Source organism: Lepisma saccharinum, chromosome 23 (assembly GCF_977018435.1).
Source record: "Lepisma saccharinum chromosome 23, izLepSacc3.1, whole genome shotgun sequence".
Classification (NCBI taxonomy): Eukaryota; Metazoa; Arthropoda; class Insecta; order Zygentoma; family Lepismatidae; genus Lepisma; species Lepisma saccharinum.
Window position 1 is genome coordinate 42,571,559 of NC_139251.1, and position 17,318 is coordinate 42,588,876.

General features: G+C 37.5%; 1 protein-coding gene across 2 annotated transcripts in view; it reads left to right on the top strand.

Moving 5' to 3' along the window:
- The window catches only part of LOC145977790 (uncharacterized), a 47,316-nt gene extending 30,455 nt beyond the window's left edge, over nucleotides 1-16,861 (top strand). For both annotated transcript variants that reach the window (XM_083110075.1, XM_083110076.1), the window contains 4 exons: nucleotides 2,162-2,846; nucleotides 7,075-8,334; nucleotides 11,972-12,235; nucleotides 15,299-16,861. In XM_083110075.1, the coding sequence (XP_082966201.1) occupies nucleotides 2,162-2,846; nucleotides 7,075-8,334; nucleotides 11,972-12,235; nucleotides 15,299-15,394 (2,305 nt within the window). In that variant the 3' untranslated portion in view covers nucleotides 15,395-16,861. The remainder of the gene's footprint in view (nucleotides 1-2,161; nucleotides 2,847-7,074; nucleotides 8,335-11,971; nucleotides 12,236-15,298) is intronic.
- Nucleotides 16,862-17,318: the final 457 nt, after the last annotated feature.

Here is a 17,318-nt window from a genome sequence, read left to right on the forward strand (position 1 = left end):
TTTTTTTTTTTTTTTTTTTTTTTTTTTTTTTTTTTTTTTTTGTCTGGTGCATAGAAAGGTTGTGTTGTTTCTCCCAAGAGATCTAATCTTATCAGTTAATCTTGTATCAGACAACGCTCCAGTAGACCCGTCAATTCTCCAGTAGACCCGTATAAAATCCAACATTCATTCTGCTCAATTATCTCCCGACTTTTGCTGGCGCCAGTCTGCTGGTGTCAAGATTCTTCGAGTTTAGCTTGCTATAAGCGAGAGATTGTTTTCCTTTCCATAGGTCTCAGTGCAAACAGGTTTCTCATGACCTACGTAGAATTGTAAGAATTTCCTGGGAAAGCAAAGGCTGTGCATAATTGAAAGAAAGTAACATTATTTTAAATCCTTTTTTTTTTGTGAAAACATTTTCATGTTCTATTTTCCTTCTCACAACACGCGTCCTGTGCATAACAGGTTGTATAACTACCAGGATAAATGGTGTTACCATCTCCTAGGCATCTTTGTGTCCGTTTGAGCTACGTTTAACCTGAAAATTGATGCAAATTCCAATAATAACCCCTTCGAAATAACGACCCTTTTCCTGGGAACTGTGAAAGGTTGTATCGAGAGTTGACTGTAGTTAAGTGTATATGTTAGGCATGGGACAGAATAATCTCTTATTCATCAATATGAGCATATTGGTTCATCAATGAAATTAGAGGTAATTGTACTGATTTGATATTTCTGTATATAACCTGCAGTCTAGTACATAATTCTGCCAATCTGTTATTGTTTTATGTACATCTAAGCCCCGCGACAGGTTAAGTTTGCAGCAACTTTTCACATATATAGACCCAAAAATACGCGCAGAATATAGTTCCGCTGCAATACTGCCGATTTTCTCACTGTCTGTGATATGAACAGCTCGGCGGTTAAGGCAAGACTGGCGCAGGACATGCTGAGCGCTGTTGTAGCATGGATTAATACATAACATCTGCTGCAAAGTTAACCTGTCGCGGGGCTTAGGTATAATTCATGTACCTGCATTTTATAGAGTAAATTTCTAAATATGGAATTTATTTTTCTGACACTTCATAGACATCTGATTACATACACTGATAAAGAAAGTACATACATCATTGTTAGAGGCACATATTTTTGGTAAATAAAAAAGCAAAATTTCAGTACAAAAACTGAGTCAATTTCGGGTTCAAAAGCGGTAAATAAAATAAAATATCGGTGTTATAGCGGTGAAAAATTGGATGAAAAGTGGTATATAAAAAGACATTTTGGTTTTAAAATTGTGAACATAATCCTAAATTTGATTTAAAAACTACACTTATTCCACAGAATTAACATTTCACTTCTAAGCACATTTATGTAGTTATCAGAGTATTAAGTTTATTTCTGTGTAAAGGAGTCCATTTTTGCTTCTCCAATATTAACAGCAGAATTAATCAATTTTCCGGGAATTGCATAACTCTCAGGATAATTCAGACCTCAGAAGGTGTTGCATCGGTGAATAAACTCTAAATGTCGTGTTTAAGAATTAATTTCGCTTTTTGCAGTTCATTTCGCATTGTTTCGTGAGAAAACATGGTCACAAAATGCATCTCACACCTTTCAAAAACATGAAAAATTAACACTACAGTGTGTTTTTCAAATTTCATTTTTTCGTCAAAAACGAAATATGCATGCTCCTAATCATTGTCAATTTTAACAGAACATTTGGCATTTAATGCATTCCTTAAAAAAAAGTAAAACCATTACACTGTCCCATGTGGGTGTTGTATCCTACACATTCTTGATCTTCGCCATAGAAAAGGTGATGTGATCAGCATCAAGCTCCAGCTGTCATTACCCCCCCCCCCCTTTCCCCTTAGAAACTGGAAGCCCCACAAACACTTTATGCAGGGACATTCCTAATACATACATTTTCACAATGAATACAAAACAAAGGCTGGCTGCCTTGGTGTTTGAGTTCATTAGGTGCTCAACTATCAGTCTTGTTGCTCACGGTTCTGGGTTTTATCAAATGTCTGGGTATACATGTATATTTCTGTTGATCCTTTCATACAAATCCAAAACTTTTGTATATTGATGTGGTAGAGTTTTGATATTAATGAGTCTTAAGTGACTCTCCCCACTCTCTCTGTCTGATGTTTATAGTATTTTTTAATGTTATTCCCAGGTTTAGCCCTCATGACTTAAAACTGGACATACTTGACATACAGAAAATCAGAGCTCACCGATTGGTGGAATTTGGCCGTTGGTTGTCGGAGCAAGAACTTGGTGGCCACAGATTGGTTGTGATTCGCAGCGATGGAAGTGGAGACCGAATTGCACCAAGTATCACATCAACCGTTACCGGTGTTACATCAAGCAATAACACTAACACTAATCATGCTTCAACGATGGAGGTGAAAGAACCAGAAATAGTCTTCGAGGCAGTCGGCCAGCAGGTTCCGCCATCCGATCTGATCAAGGAACTGGAGGAACTGAGCTTGACCAAAGACAGCATGCCAAAACTTCCCTCGCCTGTTCCATCCGACACCAGCTGGAGCACCGGAAAGTCAACGCCGGAAATCGAGCCACGTGGGCCGCAGAGTCCTAAGGAGGTCGAGCAGCAGGAAGGGGATGGGAAGGACAGGAAACCGGGGATCCTGAAGCCACAGGGCTCCTTGGAGAAGGCCAGAGAGAAGGAAAGGGAATGGGAAGTGACGACGGAGAAGGCTCCTGACATGGTGTGGAACCAAGTGGCTGTTACAACCAAGAAAGGAAGGCAGAACGTTGCCATGCAGGCCATAATGAGGAAAACTCAACCCATTTGTTTGAATGAAGAACAAAACACACCGAGGATATTGGAAACAAAACAGGTGAGTAGCAGTAGCATCTATTATTCTTTATTGTTATTGTAAGGGTCATACTAGGTATGGGACTGATTAATCGGTACTCTATCGGTATCGGCCGATATAGGCATATAGGTAAAATTACAGATTGTTTTACCGATCCGATATATCGATAAATATCTTATAATTTAGTGCAAAATTCTGCCATTTTGTTGTAATTTTTATGGATAATCTCGATGCCCTACTTTTTAAAAAAGTAATTGTCTAAATATTCAACTTCTTTTGTGCTGCAGTCACCTCAAAACACATATTTATTAAGGAGATCAATGAACATTTCAGGTTCTTCATGGACAATTTCTAATTTTATATCGGATCAGTAGAATATCGGTTATCGGCATCAGTACTTTATCGGTATCGGCCAATATTTCATACCGGCCCATCCCTAGGTCATAGCAAAAGTAATGAGTAGAGACCGGATGTTTTGGCACTAAAAACATATAAAATAGGCAGGCAAATAAGCACTTAATTTTCAAAATAGGCAGTAAAATAGGCATTAAAATACGAATAGGCAATAAAAAAGGCAATGAAATTTAACTCAAAATAATGAAGATAGACATACAAAGAGAAATAGGTGTTTAAAAAATATAGAAACATATCTGTACATTCTTTATAGTTGCTTAAAATAAACTAGGAGCTCATCATTAGAGACAGCAGTCCAATATTGTACTTAATAAATCACTGCAAACAGGAGTCACGTCAGCCCAAAATTTTCCATTGTGTAATGGCTACACACAATAGTCTGACAAAAGAAATTGTTGGCTACTTCCAACCAGTACGCAAATTATTTATGTATACACTTTATCACTGCACACAGGGTTATTTCAGTTAAAAAATTTACACTATATATTCCACACAGCAGTTCGAACTAAGAAACTGTTAAAATGCATTTCAAGTTTATACTGTACAGTTTGGCAGTCTCTGAATAAGAAGCACTAATTGCGGTTGCACATCACAACAAGGTATTTCTTCAGGTGATCAACCGACAAGTTATGTCTGCGATCGGACAACACATTTTTTAGAATTGAAAAAGACCTTTCAACCTCCACATATGTTACCGGAGCATACTTAAAGCACGCGAGAACATGTGGATCTAACTCAGTTTGTATATTTTCACCTTTCAGAACTTGTTAAATTACCCTTAATTTGTCCAACTCCTTATTAGCTGCAATAACTCGCTGACATTTCTCACGAACAGCCTGACCTTTAGCACCTGGTACAGCACAAATTTAGTCAACTGCAGAATGAAAATGGTCCATAGAATTTATCAGTGTTTCACTTCTCTCTTCCAGTAATGTTATTGTGTCTGGCAAATTTGAATAATGGGTGGTGATGAATCCTAAGTCGTTTCGCACAACAGAATTGTTCAAAAGACGCTGTGTTACAGGAATTGATGTTGCATCATCTTTAGATAAGGAATTAATTACTTCTACCACCTTGTGATAGTTGGTCACGTAATATACTGCAACAGATATCCAAGTACCCCATCTAGTTAGTATTGGCTGTTTCTTTAAACAAAAGTACCCGGGATGGTGCTGTGAGGAATATTTTCTTAGCATTGGAAATTAAAGAGTCAACTTCGGGAAATTAAACACGAATTTCCTCTGCAACTCGATGGAGAACATGCGCGACACATGTTCTGTGCAGCATAGCGGGGAAAATAACTTTAAAGGCCGTTGCTGCTTTTTTCATATATGGCGCTGCATCTGTTACAAACAAAAGTACATCTTCATGCTTAACACCATCCGGCCAAAGCAAAATTAGTGTGGAAGTGAACAACTGAGCAATTGCTGTACTATTAGTTTTTCCAGTTGCTCAAGAAGAAATATTTTGGGCTCTACATTGTGTTCCATTGTACCAATTACAACATTAGCAAGAAACCTTCCCATATCATCGGTTGTTTCATCAATAGACACCCAATCCCCCCCCCCCTAACTTCCTCCCTAATTCTTTCAATGACACACGTGGAACACCCTTCGACGTAATTTTTAGGCAGTGTTGACTCATTCGATACATGCTCACCTGTGTACTTCGATAGGAATCCCCTTAAAGAGGCATTCTGCAATTTCCACAAAGGAATGTCTGCCTCTATGAATGCATTACACAAATCTGCAGAAAACTGAGACTGCCTAGGAGAAAATAGCATATGATGTAATTAGTGACTGTTTTTACCTCGCTCGACTTTTGCTTCTCAATAGAAACTGATTTGTGTTTAGCAGTTTCTATGTGTTGCGTAACGTAATATTTTTTCGTGCAATTCACAGACTTTTCACATAACTTACAATATAACACCGATCCATCAGTTGTAAACACACTGGACCCGAATTCTTTCACATAGTTGCTCAATTTGGTTCTCAGAGAAGATGCTTCCTTGGGCATTTCTGCGAGTAAAAAGCTCAATACACACAAAATTTCCACCAGAAACCACAAGAGAGAAAACTACAATGATCCTTTGAAGAGCTTTCTCCAGACTTGGTGCACCTGTGGAATGTAACTCAGATAGCCAGCCCAGGGAAGTGCGAGGGGGAGAGTCCAGTCACCCTGGATGTCTCCTAGGAGCTTGGATTAAAGTGGATTCCCTTTGCTATGCATCCGATAGTCCTGCTAACATAGCCACGTAGCCATATGCGAGATAAACGGGGATTGCAAACTGCACATTTTACCATTTGAGCACTTTCCTGCACTCTCGAGACCCAATTTTTGGCATAGATAGCTTTTCCTGCTACTATCTACCCTGTTAGCCCATACTAGGCACTCGAGGGACTATCTTCACTATTACGGCAGTTAATAGTAAGTTCGGGGCCATTGTGTCCACTCGCGTATTTTAAAAACAGCACACTCATTGGTGGAGACCTTACTTGGTCAAAAACTAAAACAGAAGAGAAGCGTGAGGGCTAACCTCACACATGATAAAGAAATCTGCTACCTTCCTCATGACGTCATAACCTGGGATGCTTCCCATTGGCTGACTGAGGTCACAGGTAGCTTGGATCAAGTAGTTCCAAGTCTGGCCACCAGGTGTCAGACTAGGATGGGAGCTTTGTAAGCTCTGTAGTATTTTTACCAAAAAACATCGATTTTTTTTTATGCTTTTAAAAATTTAATCTAATGAGTAAATTATAGCACATGGTGCTCATGCATGTAAAATGGCTTTGGCATGTTGATGATAACTTATTTTGACATGAATTGCAGCTTTTATTACTTGATTCTATGCTGTTTCTTATATTGGCACATAATAATTAATGAACATTTCAGCATATTCAGACACTTCAAACATGTGACATCTCATTTTGTGGATTACATGAGAAAATATATTTTGATTTCAGTGATAAGAGTCAAACATACTTTCCAATGCAGCTACATTAGTATTGCTGTAACAATACTTTGGGTACTTTCATAAATTAATGTAAGGATATAGTATCTCAAGTAGGCTTAAGGTGTAATTTTTATGGTTTCACATGCACATATTAGTTCAATGAAGAAACAGTGAGATTATTGGTGCCAGAAAAATATGGTATAAGTTCTGTTACTTTGATGTACAGTTAGAAAATTCAGCTTTTATTCCTGCAATTATAACGTGTTTTAAAAATGGAACTATATTATACAGGGTGGGGTTGAAAAACCTGATGATTTTTAAAATTATATAGCACAGTAAATTAAAATAATAGTCTTATTCATGTGCTAGCCATATGTATGCCATTATTATTGAAAAAGAAAAATTATGATTTACACCAACATTAAGTGTGGAAAAGAAGATCTTGCAAATGGTGTCAGTTTTGGTCCACAGACTGCTGGGGTCGATTGCTGAAACTTCTCTTTTCTGGGTGAGAAAAACCTGCTGATTGTTGTTTCATTACCCGCTCCAGTAGTTGTGGAAAAAATTGGGTGCCATTTGCAAGATATTATTTTCCGCACTTAATGTTGGTGTGAACCATAATTTTCTTTTTTCAATAATAATGGCATACATGTGACTGTATGGCTAGCGCATGGATAAAGACGAACTCTCTTTTTTTTACTTTGCTGTATCATTTTAAAAATAATGTTTTTCTGCCCCACCCTGCAATAGTAAAAGTTTTACTAGTACTCAGGATGTTGTAATTCTGTATCTTTGAATTTATGGCAGGATGTTATTCTTTGGTATGTTTTGTCATGGTCATGTGTTGTTCTTCATGTTTTAAAGTCTTATATTGTTTTACAGGTAACATTTAAAACACCTTCTCCAAGTGTATCACCCAATAGTTCACAAGGAACAGATGAAAATAGTGTATTATCATCATGGCAACAGCAGGCTAAACAGCAGCAGCAACAGCAGCAGCAGCAACAGTCATATGCTTACCATCAAGCACAACAACACTTGCAGAGGCAACAGACTGTGTATACTAATTCAATTCAGCCGCAGGCAACACAGCAGCAACAGCATCACCATCAGCAGCAGTTGCCGAACATGCAGAGGGCTCCCCAACAAAACGACTTGAGACTTAGCACCTCTTACCCACCGGTCCCAAATTTTCCTCCTTTGAATCCCAACAGTGCACCTTTCCAAATTCCACAGGCGAACCTGCCGTTCATGAAGCAGGATATGTCATTATCGACGCATCATAACTCGACACCGAAGCAAACGTTCAACACCAGTGAGCCTCGTATGAATAGCATGCAAGTACCAAACCCAGGAGGAAGCCCTCAAGGTAATATGACAATGCAGGAGCAGCGGAACATGACCATGAACAACTTTCAGTCTCAGTACAACATGAAGGCTCGAGAAATGGCTTTGAACAACATGCGCCAGCAGACACAGTCATCGGTCAAGATGTCGCCGTACGGTTCGGTCGTAAATTCTCTGCAGGCATCAAATCAGTCGCATATCTGGCCGAGTGCCGATGGGCTGAATACATCTTCTCACATTTCTTTAGTAGACGAAGGAAAACTAAGTGGCATCAATGTGCCTCCGATCCCACCGGCCTCGTGGTGGGGCGAGAACAGCAACCAGAACCGACGTAGTCGTGCGCCGGTGAGACAAGGTTCAGGACAGGATGAATCCCAGCTTATGGGAGGAAACATGCCGTACACAATGAACTATTTGCAAGGCAGCGTGATGCATGGAGTTCAAAATCAAAGCAATCCAACGATGTCCAAGAACCCCACGGATATGGGAACATCGTCTGGATCTGTGGGGCTCGATTTGTACGGTGGTCCCCAGTCTCACGCGCTGGGATCTCCTGCAGGATGGGTGCAACCTGGACAGAATCTTCCTTCCTCTCACCATGTATCAAATCCTGCAAATTTAAACTTGGCTCAGCTGATTGGACATCTTCAAGGGGGTCCTTACTCTCCCTCTGCTGTGCATCGTCCGATGGTGCAGCCTTCTGATCTCTTATCTTCTTCTACAAACTTCCAACCCTCAAGAGTAGGACCTAAGATGTCTATGTTTAACCCAGAATCTAGAGGACTCATGTCAGAGGTAAGTTTATTTTTCAGTTTGAAATTAAGTTGGCACATGTCTCACTCAAAACTTCCTTATTCTATGATTTAACACAAGAAGCTTGTTTTCTGATTTATGCATGAAAATATATTCACTATTTAATTTGTCAACCGCACATATATTGATTGTATAGCAGGTGATGTGTGTATAACAGATGGCATATTTTTTCAACAGGTGATATTTCACATAGTCCTTGTTTGCATTATCAGACAGAATGGAATTGAAATAAAAATAAGAAAATAATACACATGTATATTTTTATTATATGGTGGTGGTTTTTTATATCAACACAGCATTGCATTGCACACCCCCCTCAAGGAAAATCAGAATTGTCCATCCCACCATCTCAGATTTGGAATACCGTATTTGTGCGTGTGTATAATGCGCACCCTGGTTTTTGATGGGTAAAAGTGACAAAAAATTATATCTCATATATAATGCGCAGAACAATCCAGTTTCAAGAAATGGCTTTCTGAGTTGTAGGTTGTAAAGCTGTTGCCATGCTGATCAAGAGTGAATGACGTCATACCTATTCAATTGCTCATTCCTTCTTTTTCAAAATATATAATTTTTTTTCCGTGACTAATGTAACATTTATACGAGGCACATTCAGGACCTTCCAAAGAGCAGTTAGCAGCACAAGATTTATTTTATTAAGGAATTTACACACTCCATGTATGTCATATTATTTGGCCAGTAACTAACTAACTAACTCCCTAGCCTTCTTAAACCCGAAGGTTCATGGCTGCAGCAACACAGGCCTTCCATCTTTCCCTATCTTGAGCAAGTTCTATATACTCTTTTCCATCCCTACCGATTTCCCTTAGGTCCATCTCAACGTTATTATTTGGCCAGGAATACATTTTAATTTTTATTATCTTTTTCCTTATGTTTTCTTTCATCCAAAGTACCAAAAGAAAAGTCGGAACGTTTCTTCAGGTTTTGATGAACTTATTTCAATCGCATTTCACATTAGTGTCGTTATCTTGTATGGAATACTGTTTCCATATTGAGAAACTGCAGGACTCAAGCTTTACAACGATATATAACATGATAGGGTTCCGTAGACATGAAAAATCAATGCAAGTGTCCCAAAATCATGGAACGACCCTTTACATAATACACACCACAGTTTTTGGTGGCAAAAATTTTCGAAAAAAGTGAGCATTATACATGAGTAAATACGGTATATCCTCTGTTCTTTATTTTTGGAATATCGGTAGAGACATGGATATTTGGTTTTTGACTGAAAGTGAAATAACATTCTGTAACGTTTATTTTTCATGTTTTTGAAAGGTGTGAGGTACATTTTCCTACCATGTTTTGTCAAAAAATGAACTTCAAAATGTAAAATAATCTCTTAAACATGACGTGTAGAGCAGAGTGTATTTACCAACGCAACTCTCTGAATTATCCTATGAGCTATGCAAAATCACGGAAAATTGGTTAATTCTGCTGGAAATACTTGAGAAGCAGAAATGGATTTCTTTATACAGGACTAAACTTAATTCTCTGATAACTACATAAATGTGCTATCAGAAAGGAAATGTTATGTATTGCTTTGATCCAGAAATGTGCTCAGTTTTTGTACCAAAATCTTGATCTTTTATTCACCATACATATGTAGCTCTAAATTTAGACCTTTTGGGAATTTAGAAGCGTTGAAAATTTGCTGCTCTACTACTTACTTCCATGTTGAGAGACAAGGTAGCAATAGCCTTGTCACAGTGTACTTCCTGTTAGATGTGGTGGGAAGATCAAGGTATATACAAAAACAGTGAACATTTCCTTCTTGAAAAATGCTGGCATGTCATGTGAGTTATGCTTTATCTAAACATTCCTTTCACTTATCCAGCATATTATTTTGAGTTACAAAAGGTTACACTCATGCTTGCGTTTTTTCTTCCCTATTTTGATTTTTCCTCAAAGAAGGAAGATACTGCATGTACATACTAGGGATGTGCCGAAGCCGATTACAGATGTATGAAAATCGGCAGAAATTGACATATCAGCATTGGTATCGGCAAAAATCCGATATTTAAACCGGTACAGATAATACTAGTTTTACCTTCTAATAAGTTTTATATTTTAATTTTGTAAGATTAATTGAAAATTAGGTTATGGGTCTTTGTCACTGTGGACTTTTTGTGACAAAATTATTGCAAACACTCATTCGGTGGATCAACCTCCTCAAAGTCAGAAATAGAACAGTACATTGCTGAACCGACTATTCCACATGACCAGGATTTGCTGTTGTATTGGAAATTCATAAATGAGTATCCAAACCTGAAGCAAGTGGCAAGAAAATACTTGGGACACCTGCTGCATCAGTATTCAGTAAACGAGTGAACTGCCTTGTGCAGTGCCAAAATCCTGAGGTGCGGCAACAAGGAAGCTCTACACCTGCACGAGAACATCAAAAAATCAAAGGGCTGCTTCAACTAGCACTGCCACAAGTGCAAGTGGAAGAAGAAGGAACCACGCCTGACAAAGCCACCAGACGAGTGGCGAAATCGAACGCTGCAAGAAACTTACGTGGAAAAATGAATACTAAGTAGGGATGGGACCGATTAATCGGTACTCTATCGGTATCGGCCGATATAGGCATATCGGTGTATCGGTAAAATTACCGAATATTTTACCGATCCGATATATCGATAAATATCTGATAGTTTAGTGCAAAATTCTGCCATTTTGATTGTAATTTTTATGGATGATCTCCATGCCCTACTTTATTAAAAAGTAAATGTCTAAATATGCAATTTCTCTTGCACTGCAGTCACTTTGAAACACACATTTTTTTTAAGGTCAATGAACCTTTCAGGTTCTTCCGGGACCATTTCGAATTTTATATCGGATTGGTAGAATATCTGTTATCGCTATCGGTAAATTTTATATCGGTACTTTATCGGTATCGGCCAAAATTTCATATCGTCCCATCCCTAATACTAAGTTTATCAGGGTGGACAGATTTGCGATAAGGCAAAAAGTAGGTTACTTCCAGAAAAAAAACTTGGTTTTTCTGAAGTTGAATCTGCCAGCATTAAATTTGCAATATTGAGAACAAGAATTCATTTTGCATTTCAAAGAACTAATGTAATGTCTTGAGATTCTATGTTCTTCTTAAAGGTTTGCATATCCACTTTTTGTAAATGCAAAGGTACAAGAAAACAGTAATTTTTAGTAGTTTTTTATTTTATCTGCGACGTTCCACCCTGAACTTTCTCAAGCTTACACCAAGATAAAAGACAAAAGATACAATAAAAAAACACTAAAAAATAACTATTTTCTTGTGCATTTGCATCTATTGAGAATATATATGTATATACATATGATATGCAATAGAAATGTACATAGTAAATTTATTTTTGTCATGCTGAAAATAACATTCCATTTCTGTTGAATAATCTTATGTATCGGAATCTGTTAAATATCGGCATCGGTTCCAAAAATTATTGGTGAGTACATCGGCATTGGTAAATTTTCAGCTTCGTCACATCACTAGTACATACATTTATTTTTTACTTTCCTCATCCTTTTTGTTTGTACTTTCTAACATTATTTTCCTTGACAGTCGGTCTATGATTATTTCTAACAGTGTCCTGTTTCATTGCAGTCAAACGACATGAATTTGAAGACTGAAAACAAAAGAGAAGTGAGGACAACAATGGGAGAGAACAATGTATTGTCTTCAGGAGGTGGCAGTGCGTTCTCTGTTGGAATGGGCAGCACTTACTCTTTGTTTAGCACACCGACATGGGTCACTTCTACAGGTCACCCAAAAGATGATCTGGGAACATCGAACTCACAGAATTCTGGAGTTATGAGGAACATGACTTCCACTGCTAACAACCCTCTCATGGTTCAAGCCCCTTTACAGGTAAGGCCATTAAAAATTCTAGTAATATGGAAATTTTTGTCAATATGAGGAACTAATGGCAACAAAAATGAATTCAACTGACTCTATAGTAAAAAAGAAATATAAAGTGAAATATCTAATTCTTACCACTCTTGGGCATGTAGGTTCAATGTGATCTTGAGAAATATAAAGTGAAAAATCTAATTCTTACCACTCTTGGGCATGTAGCTTCGATGTGATCTTGAATAAATGAAGTCAAAAATGAACCTTGAAAGTAAAAAACGAGTAGAGTGAATCCTCGATTTAACATTTTCTCACAATATACGAGGTGTATTTTTTTAAGTAAGTACCATTTTGATATGTACAAAAAACAAGTAAACTTTTTGTAACTATTTTATTATTACATGAAAGACCACACTTTTATCTACTTTTCCACATAATTGCCACCAATATTAAGGCACTTATCATATCGAACAACAAGCTTTTGTATTCTGTCATCATAGAAGTTTGCTGCCTGAGTTGACAGCCACTGCAACACGGCCGTTTTGAGGCTATCGTCGTCATCGTGGCGCTGACCTCCGAGTTGCTTCTTCAGTTGCAGAAACATGTGGCAGTCACTGGGTGCTAGATCGGGGCTGTATGGAGGATGATCAAATTGTTCCCAGCCAAATGATGCGATGAGATCTTGAGTTCGATTGCCCGCATGTGGACGGTCATTGTCATGCAGCAAAACGATCCCTATACTTTTATTTTGAATGGCACGGCGCAGATTTTTAAAGTCTCACAATATGTTTCGGAATTTATTGTGTCACCACGAGGTAAAAAATCAACAAGCAACACCCCCTTCCTGTCCCAAAACACGGTACACATGATTTTCCGGACTGAAAGTGTCTGCTTAAACTTCACTTTCTTGGGCGATGTTGAATGCCGCCATTCCATGGATTGTTGTTTTGTTTCGGGTGTAACGTAGGCCACCCATGTTTCATCGCCTGTGACAATTTGGTTAAGTACACGTCACCTTCAGCTTCATAACGCACAAGAAAAGTCAAGGTGCTACCTAAATGTTTGCTTTTGTGTGCCTCGGTTAACATTTTTGGTACCCATCGTGAGCACAATTTTCGATAGTTTAAGCGTTCGGTAACAATTTCGTAGATAACACTTCTTGAAACTTCAGGGAACTCCTCTGATAACGAAGAAATCGTGAAGTGCCTGTTCTCTTACACTTTTTCGTTGATTTTCTGCACCAAATCGACAGTGATCACTGAGGTTTGCCCACTCCGTTCCTCGTCATGAACATTCTTTCGGCCATCTTTGAAAGTTCTTACCCATTTGCGTACCATTCCATCACTCATAATGTTTTGTCCGTACATTTCACAAATCTGATGGTGAATTTCAACTGCTTTCACGCCTTTAGCACTAAGAAAACGAATAACAGCACGTATTTCACACTCGGCGGGATTCTCAATCGGTGGAGGCATTTTAAATACGCAAAAGCAAATGTATACACGATCGATTGTTGCCGCAATGGCGTCTGTGGCTTGCCAACAGATGTAGGTACACAGTGCGCATGCACGGGACACCGACTGCAGTGCTGCAGCGGCGGAATTTCAAAATGGTACTTACTTTAAAAATACACCTCGTACATGCAATCTTCATATCTTCATAATCCCAACACAGCAACACATTGAATTTTTCTGGATTTTTACATTTTCCTGTATTTTAGGATTCTTAATCTTGGTCCTGTAAAAAAATGTAAAATCGAGGTTGTACTGTAATATCTTAAAATGTTGCATTGCATTACAAAAATGAAGTTAATTAAAATGAAAGGGCACAGAATGCGTTACACACCAGATTAAAACACAAAACTTTGTGGAGATGCTCTACCTGATTCTTCTCTATTTTAAAATATGTTATTTTTTTATTGATGTCGAGAACCAGTGATCCTATTTCAACGATTTTTTGTTTTAAGTGTAGATAAGAGAGCAGCTATTTCTAAATGTGCAGAGATGATCAGAAAAAAAGGATACAAAGCCTACAAATTCCAGTAGGTATTCATTAGACGAATACAAACAGACTCATGTGAAAGGATACTTCATACACTACTTCTCAATATAGTCTCCTTCCCGGTTAAGCATTTATCCCACCGCTTCATGAAGTTTATGATGCCTGTCTCGTAGAACTTGGGGTCCTGTTGTCAGAGCCCAACCCTTACTGGCATTATTTCTGCACCTACGAACATCTCTTTGCTCCTACTGCCCAGTGCTCTTCCATTTACATGCAGACCCCGTCTCTCCAAATTGTGGATTACTAGGGACATGCATATTTCTTTTTGACAAAAACATGAAATGTGAAATAACACACTGTAATGTTAATTTTTAATGTTTTTGAAAGGTGCGAGATGCATTTTTTTACCATGTTTTGTCACGAAATGAACTGCAAAATGTGAAAGAAACTCTCTGACACTAAATTTAGGGTTTATTTACAGACGCAACACCTTCTGAGGTCTGAATTATCCTGCAAGTTATGCAAATCACAGGGAATTGATTAATTCTGCTGTAAATATTTGAGAAGCATAAATGTACTCCTTTACACAAGAATGTAATTAATAATATGATTACTATATAAATTTGCTATTAAAAGTGAAATGTTAATTTTGTGTAATAATTGTAAATTAAATTTAGGGTTTTATTCACCATTTTAACACCGATATGCCATTTTACTTACTACTTTCGATCCCGAAATATGCCCAGTTTTTGTACCGATATCTTTCTCTTTTATGCACCATAAATTTGTGGCTCTATGGATTACTATCGAAATGCATGCGAAAATATTTTTCTACCATTGTGATCAAAAGTCTTTGCTAACTGGAACACGTAATGTGTCTTCTGCTGGTCACTCACCATTTTGCCACACTAGTGATCCTAGTGGAGCAGTTGCGAACCAGAATAAGGGTGCCAAGTGGGAATAAAACTATTTTTTTTCTTTTTTAATTGATGCCTTATTTGATTTTCCAACTGTGTAAAGTTTTCATTCTTTTTTACTTTCCCTGTACAAGTTTAACTGCTACTTCTTTCTCCTTTACAGTCTTTATGGTCTGGACCAGGTCCTTCACCTCTGGAACGTCTTCTAGAGCAGCAGAAACAGCAGAGAGAGGGACCAGCCCCCAAAGGAGGAACCTGAAACACAGTAGAAAGGCATTGCTATGACAGCTAACTCTGGGCTCCTCACTTAACGCAACCTTGTTGTAATAGCACAATATCACTGGTGCTTGGATAGGGAGGAGCGGTTACTATCTGAGGGGGAAAAATAAATTATTGTCCATTAATCACCTTACAGCCAAAACCGCTGTAGTGTTGTCCGTGTGTTTTAAGTTAATGTGGCATCCAGTGTTGAATACCAAACAAAATAACAGACATTGTAACATAGAAGTTAGATGTGAGTGCAGAGTGTTGACCCCCCAACATGAGCTTCATTATATTTCAAGATAAGATGATTTCTAGTTGAGATAATAGAGCCTCTACAACTTGAAAGCAGAAATTGACCAATATGCATAATATGAATCATCCATGCTGCATCGGTGGATAATTTTCACTCACACACACATATATATAAATACACAAATATATCTCGTTCATTTTTCTGCAGCAGTATATATGGAGGATAGACTGTAATTCAAAAAGGGGTTTTAGCTGGACAAAAAAAAAGGTGCTACTTGGGGTAGTGCTAAGATCTCTTATTGTCATAGAATAATGCATGTAGGTTTTTGCATAGTCCATGCAGTTTACTAGCATATCTACAACAATATAGATACATGTAAAAGTCATTAAGGAAGACTGCCTGCTTCATTTAGGTTTGGAGCCTGTAACTTTTAATAAAGTTTATTTTTATATAGACTGACAGGGAGTACAGGCTTTGGTATATTTGCAGGGCACAACCTGCGGAAGAACATAATATCATGAAAGTACAATTTTCTCTTAAAAGTAAATGCGTGGATATATATACATATATATTCATATATGCACGGATCAATGTATGGGATCTAATTGCCGTAATTAATAATCTAGTGAGATGATAAGATGGGACATAAATAAAATATACCTGTGCATAATTGTTAATGATGCTCCTTTCTATCGTATATTGCAGTTTAAAAGTCCGAAGGGACTCTCTATGTTCTATTTTACTGAATTATTTGTTAGTTAGGAAGTGAACATCTGTAGTGTTCTTTGTCTGATACAGAAGGTTGGAATTATCAGGTAATCAATTCATTAGCAAAGTCAGCATGGACTTCTCTCACTGCGGTTCCCACATGGAAATACAAGATATGCAAATGAATAACTGGTCATAAGGTAGTGCTAATTAACAACATGTCTGTTATTTTATTCAGCAGTATTGTGTTTCATAGATGTTACTCGATTTCCATGGTCACTTAATCCATTGTCTTAACACATTTTTGTTCTTAAATCAAGGGATGTAAGAAATGTAATCTTATTGCAACTCAGACTGGTATCTTCAATCCATAGTGAATGTTTTGAGTTGTCACTGAAATCATACCTATTATGCATGCATAATATACAATGTAATACAACTGCTAAAATTCCAAATAAATGCAGAATGTCAATACCAATATGATTTTGTTTATTCTCTCGGCATGCTTTTGTAATAAGTTATTTCAGGTAACATTGAAGGTGTGGCCAAGCTAAAGAATGAAGGTCAAACCTTTTTATCTGACATCTTGCATCACGTCGCAGAAAATTTATTATTAAAATTCTTCACAATTATCCATGTTACTACATTCAGATCACTGATTTGTAATAAAAAGATTAGTGTACTTTATGGTTGTGGTTTGTTGACACTTTATCGTTTCACTTAAGTATTAGTCTTCAGAAAATGGTTAAAATATCCTTCTTTTTATATAACATGATATAAAAAGGTTCTGGTTGGAAAAGGTAACTAGTAGTGGACAGAAGTAGAGGTAACATTGTCATGATTCTACATATGCTGTAGACGACATGTTTAGTTTTATCAATTTTACCCTTTTTTAATCAGAACCTTTAAACTCAGTTTTCATATGATATTTATTAACCATTTGCTTAAGAGTAATGCT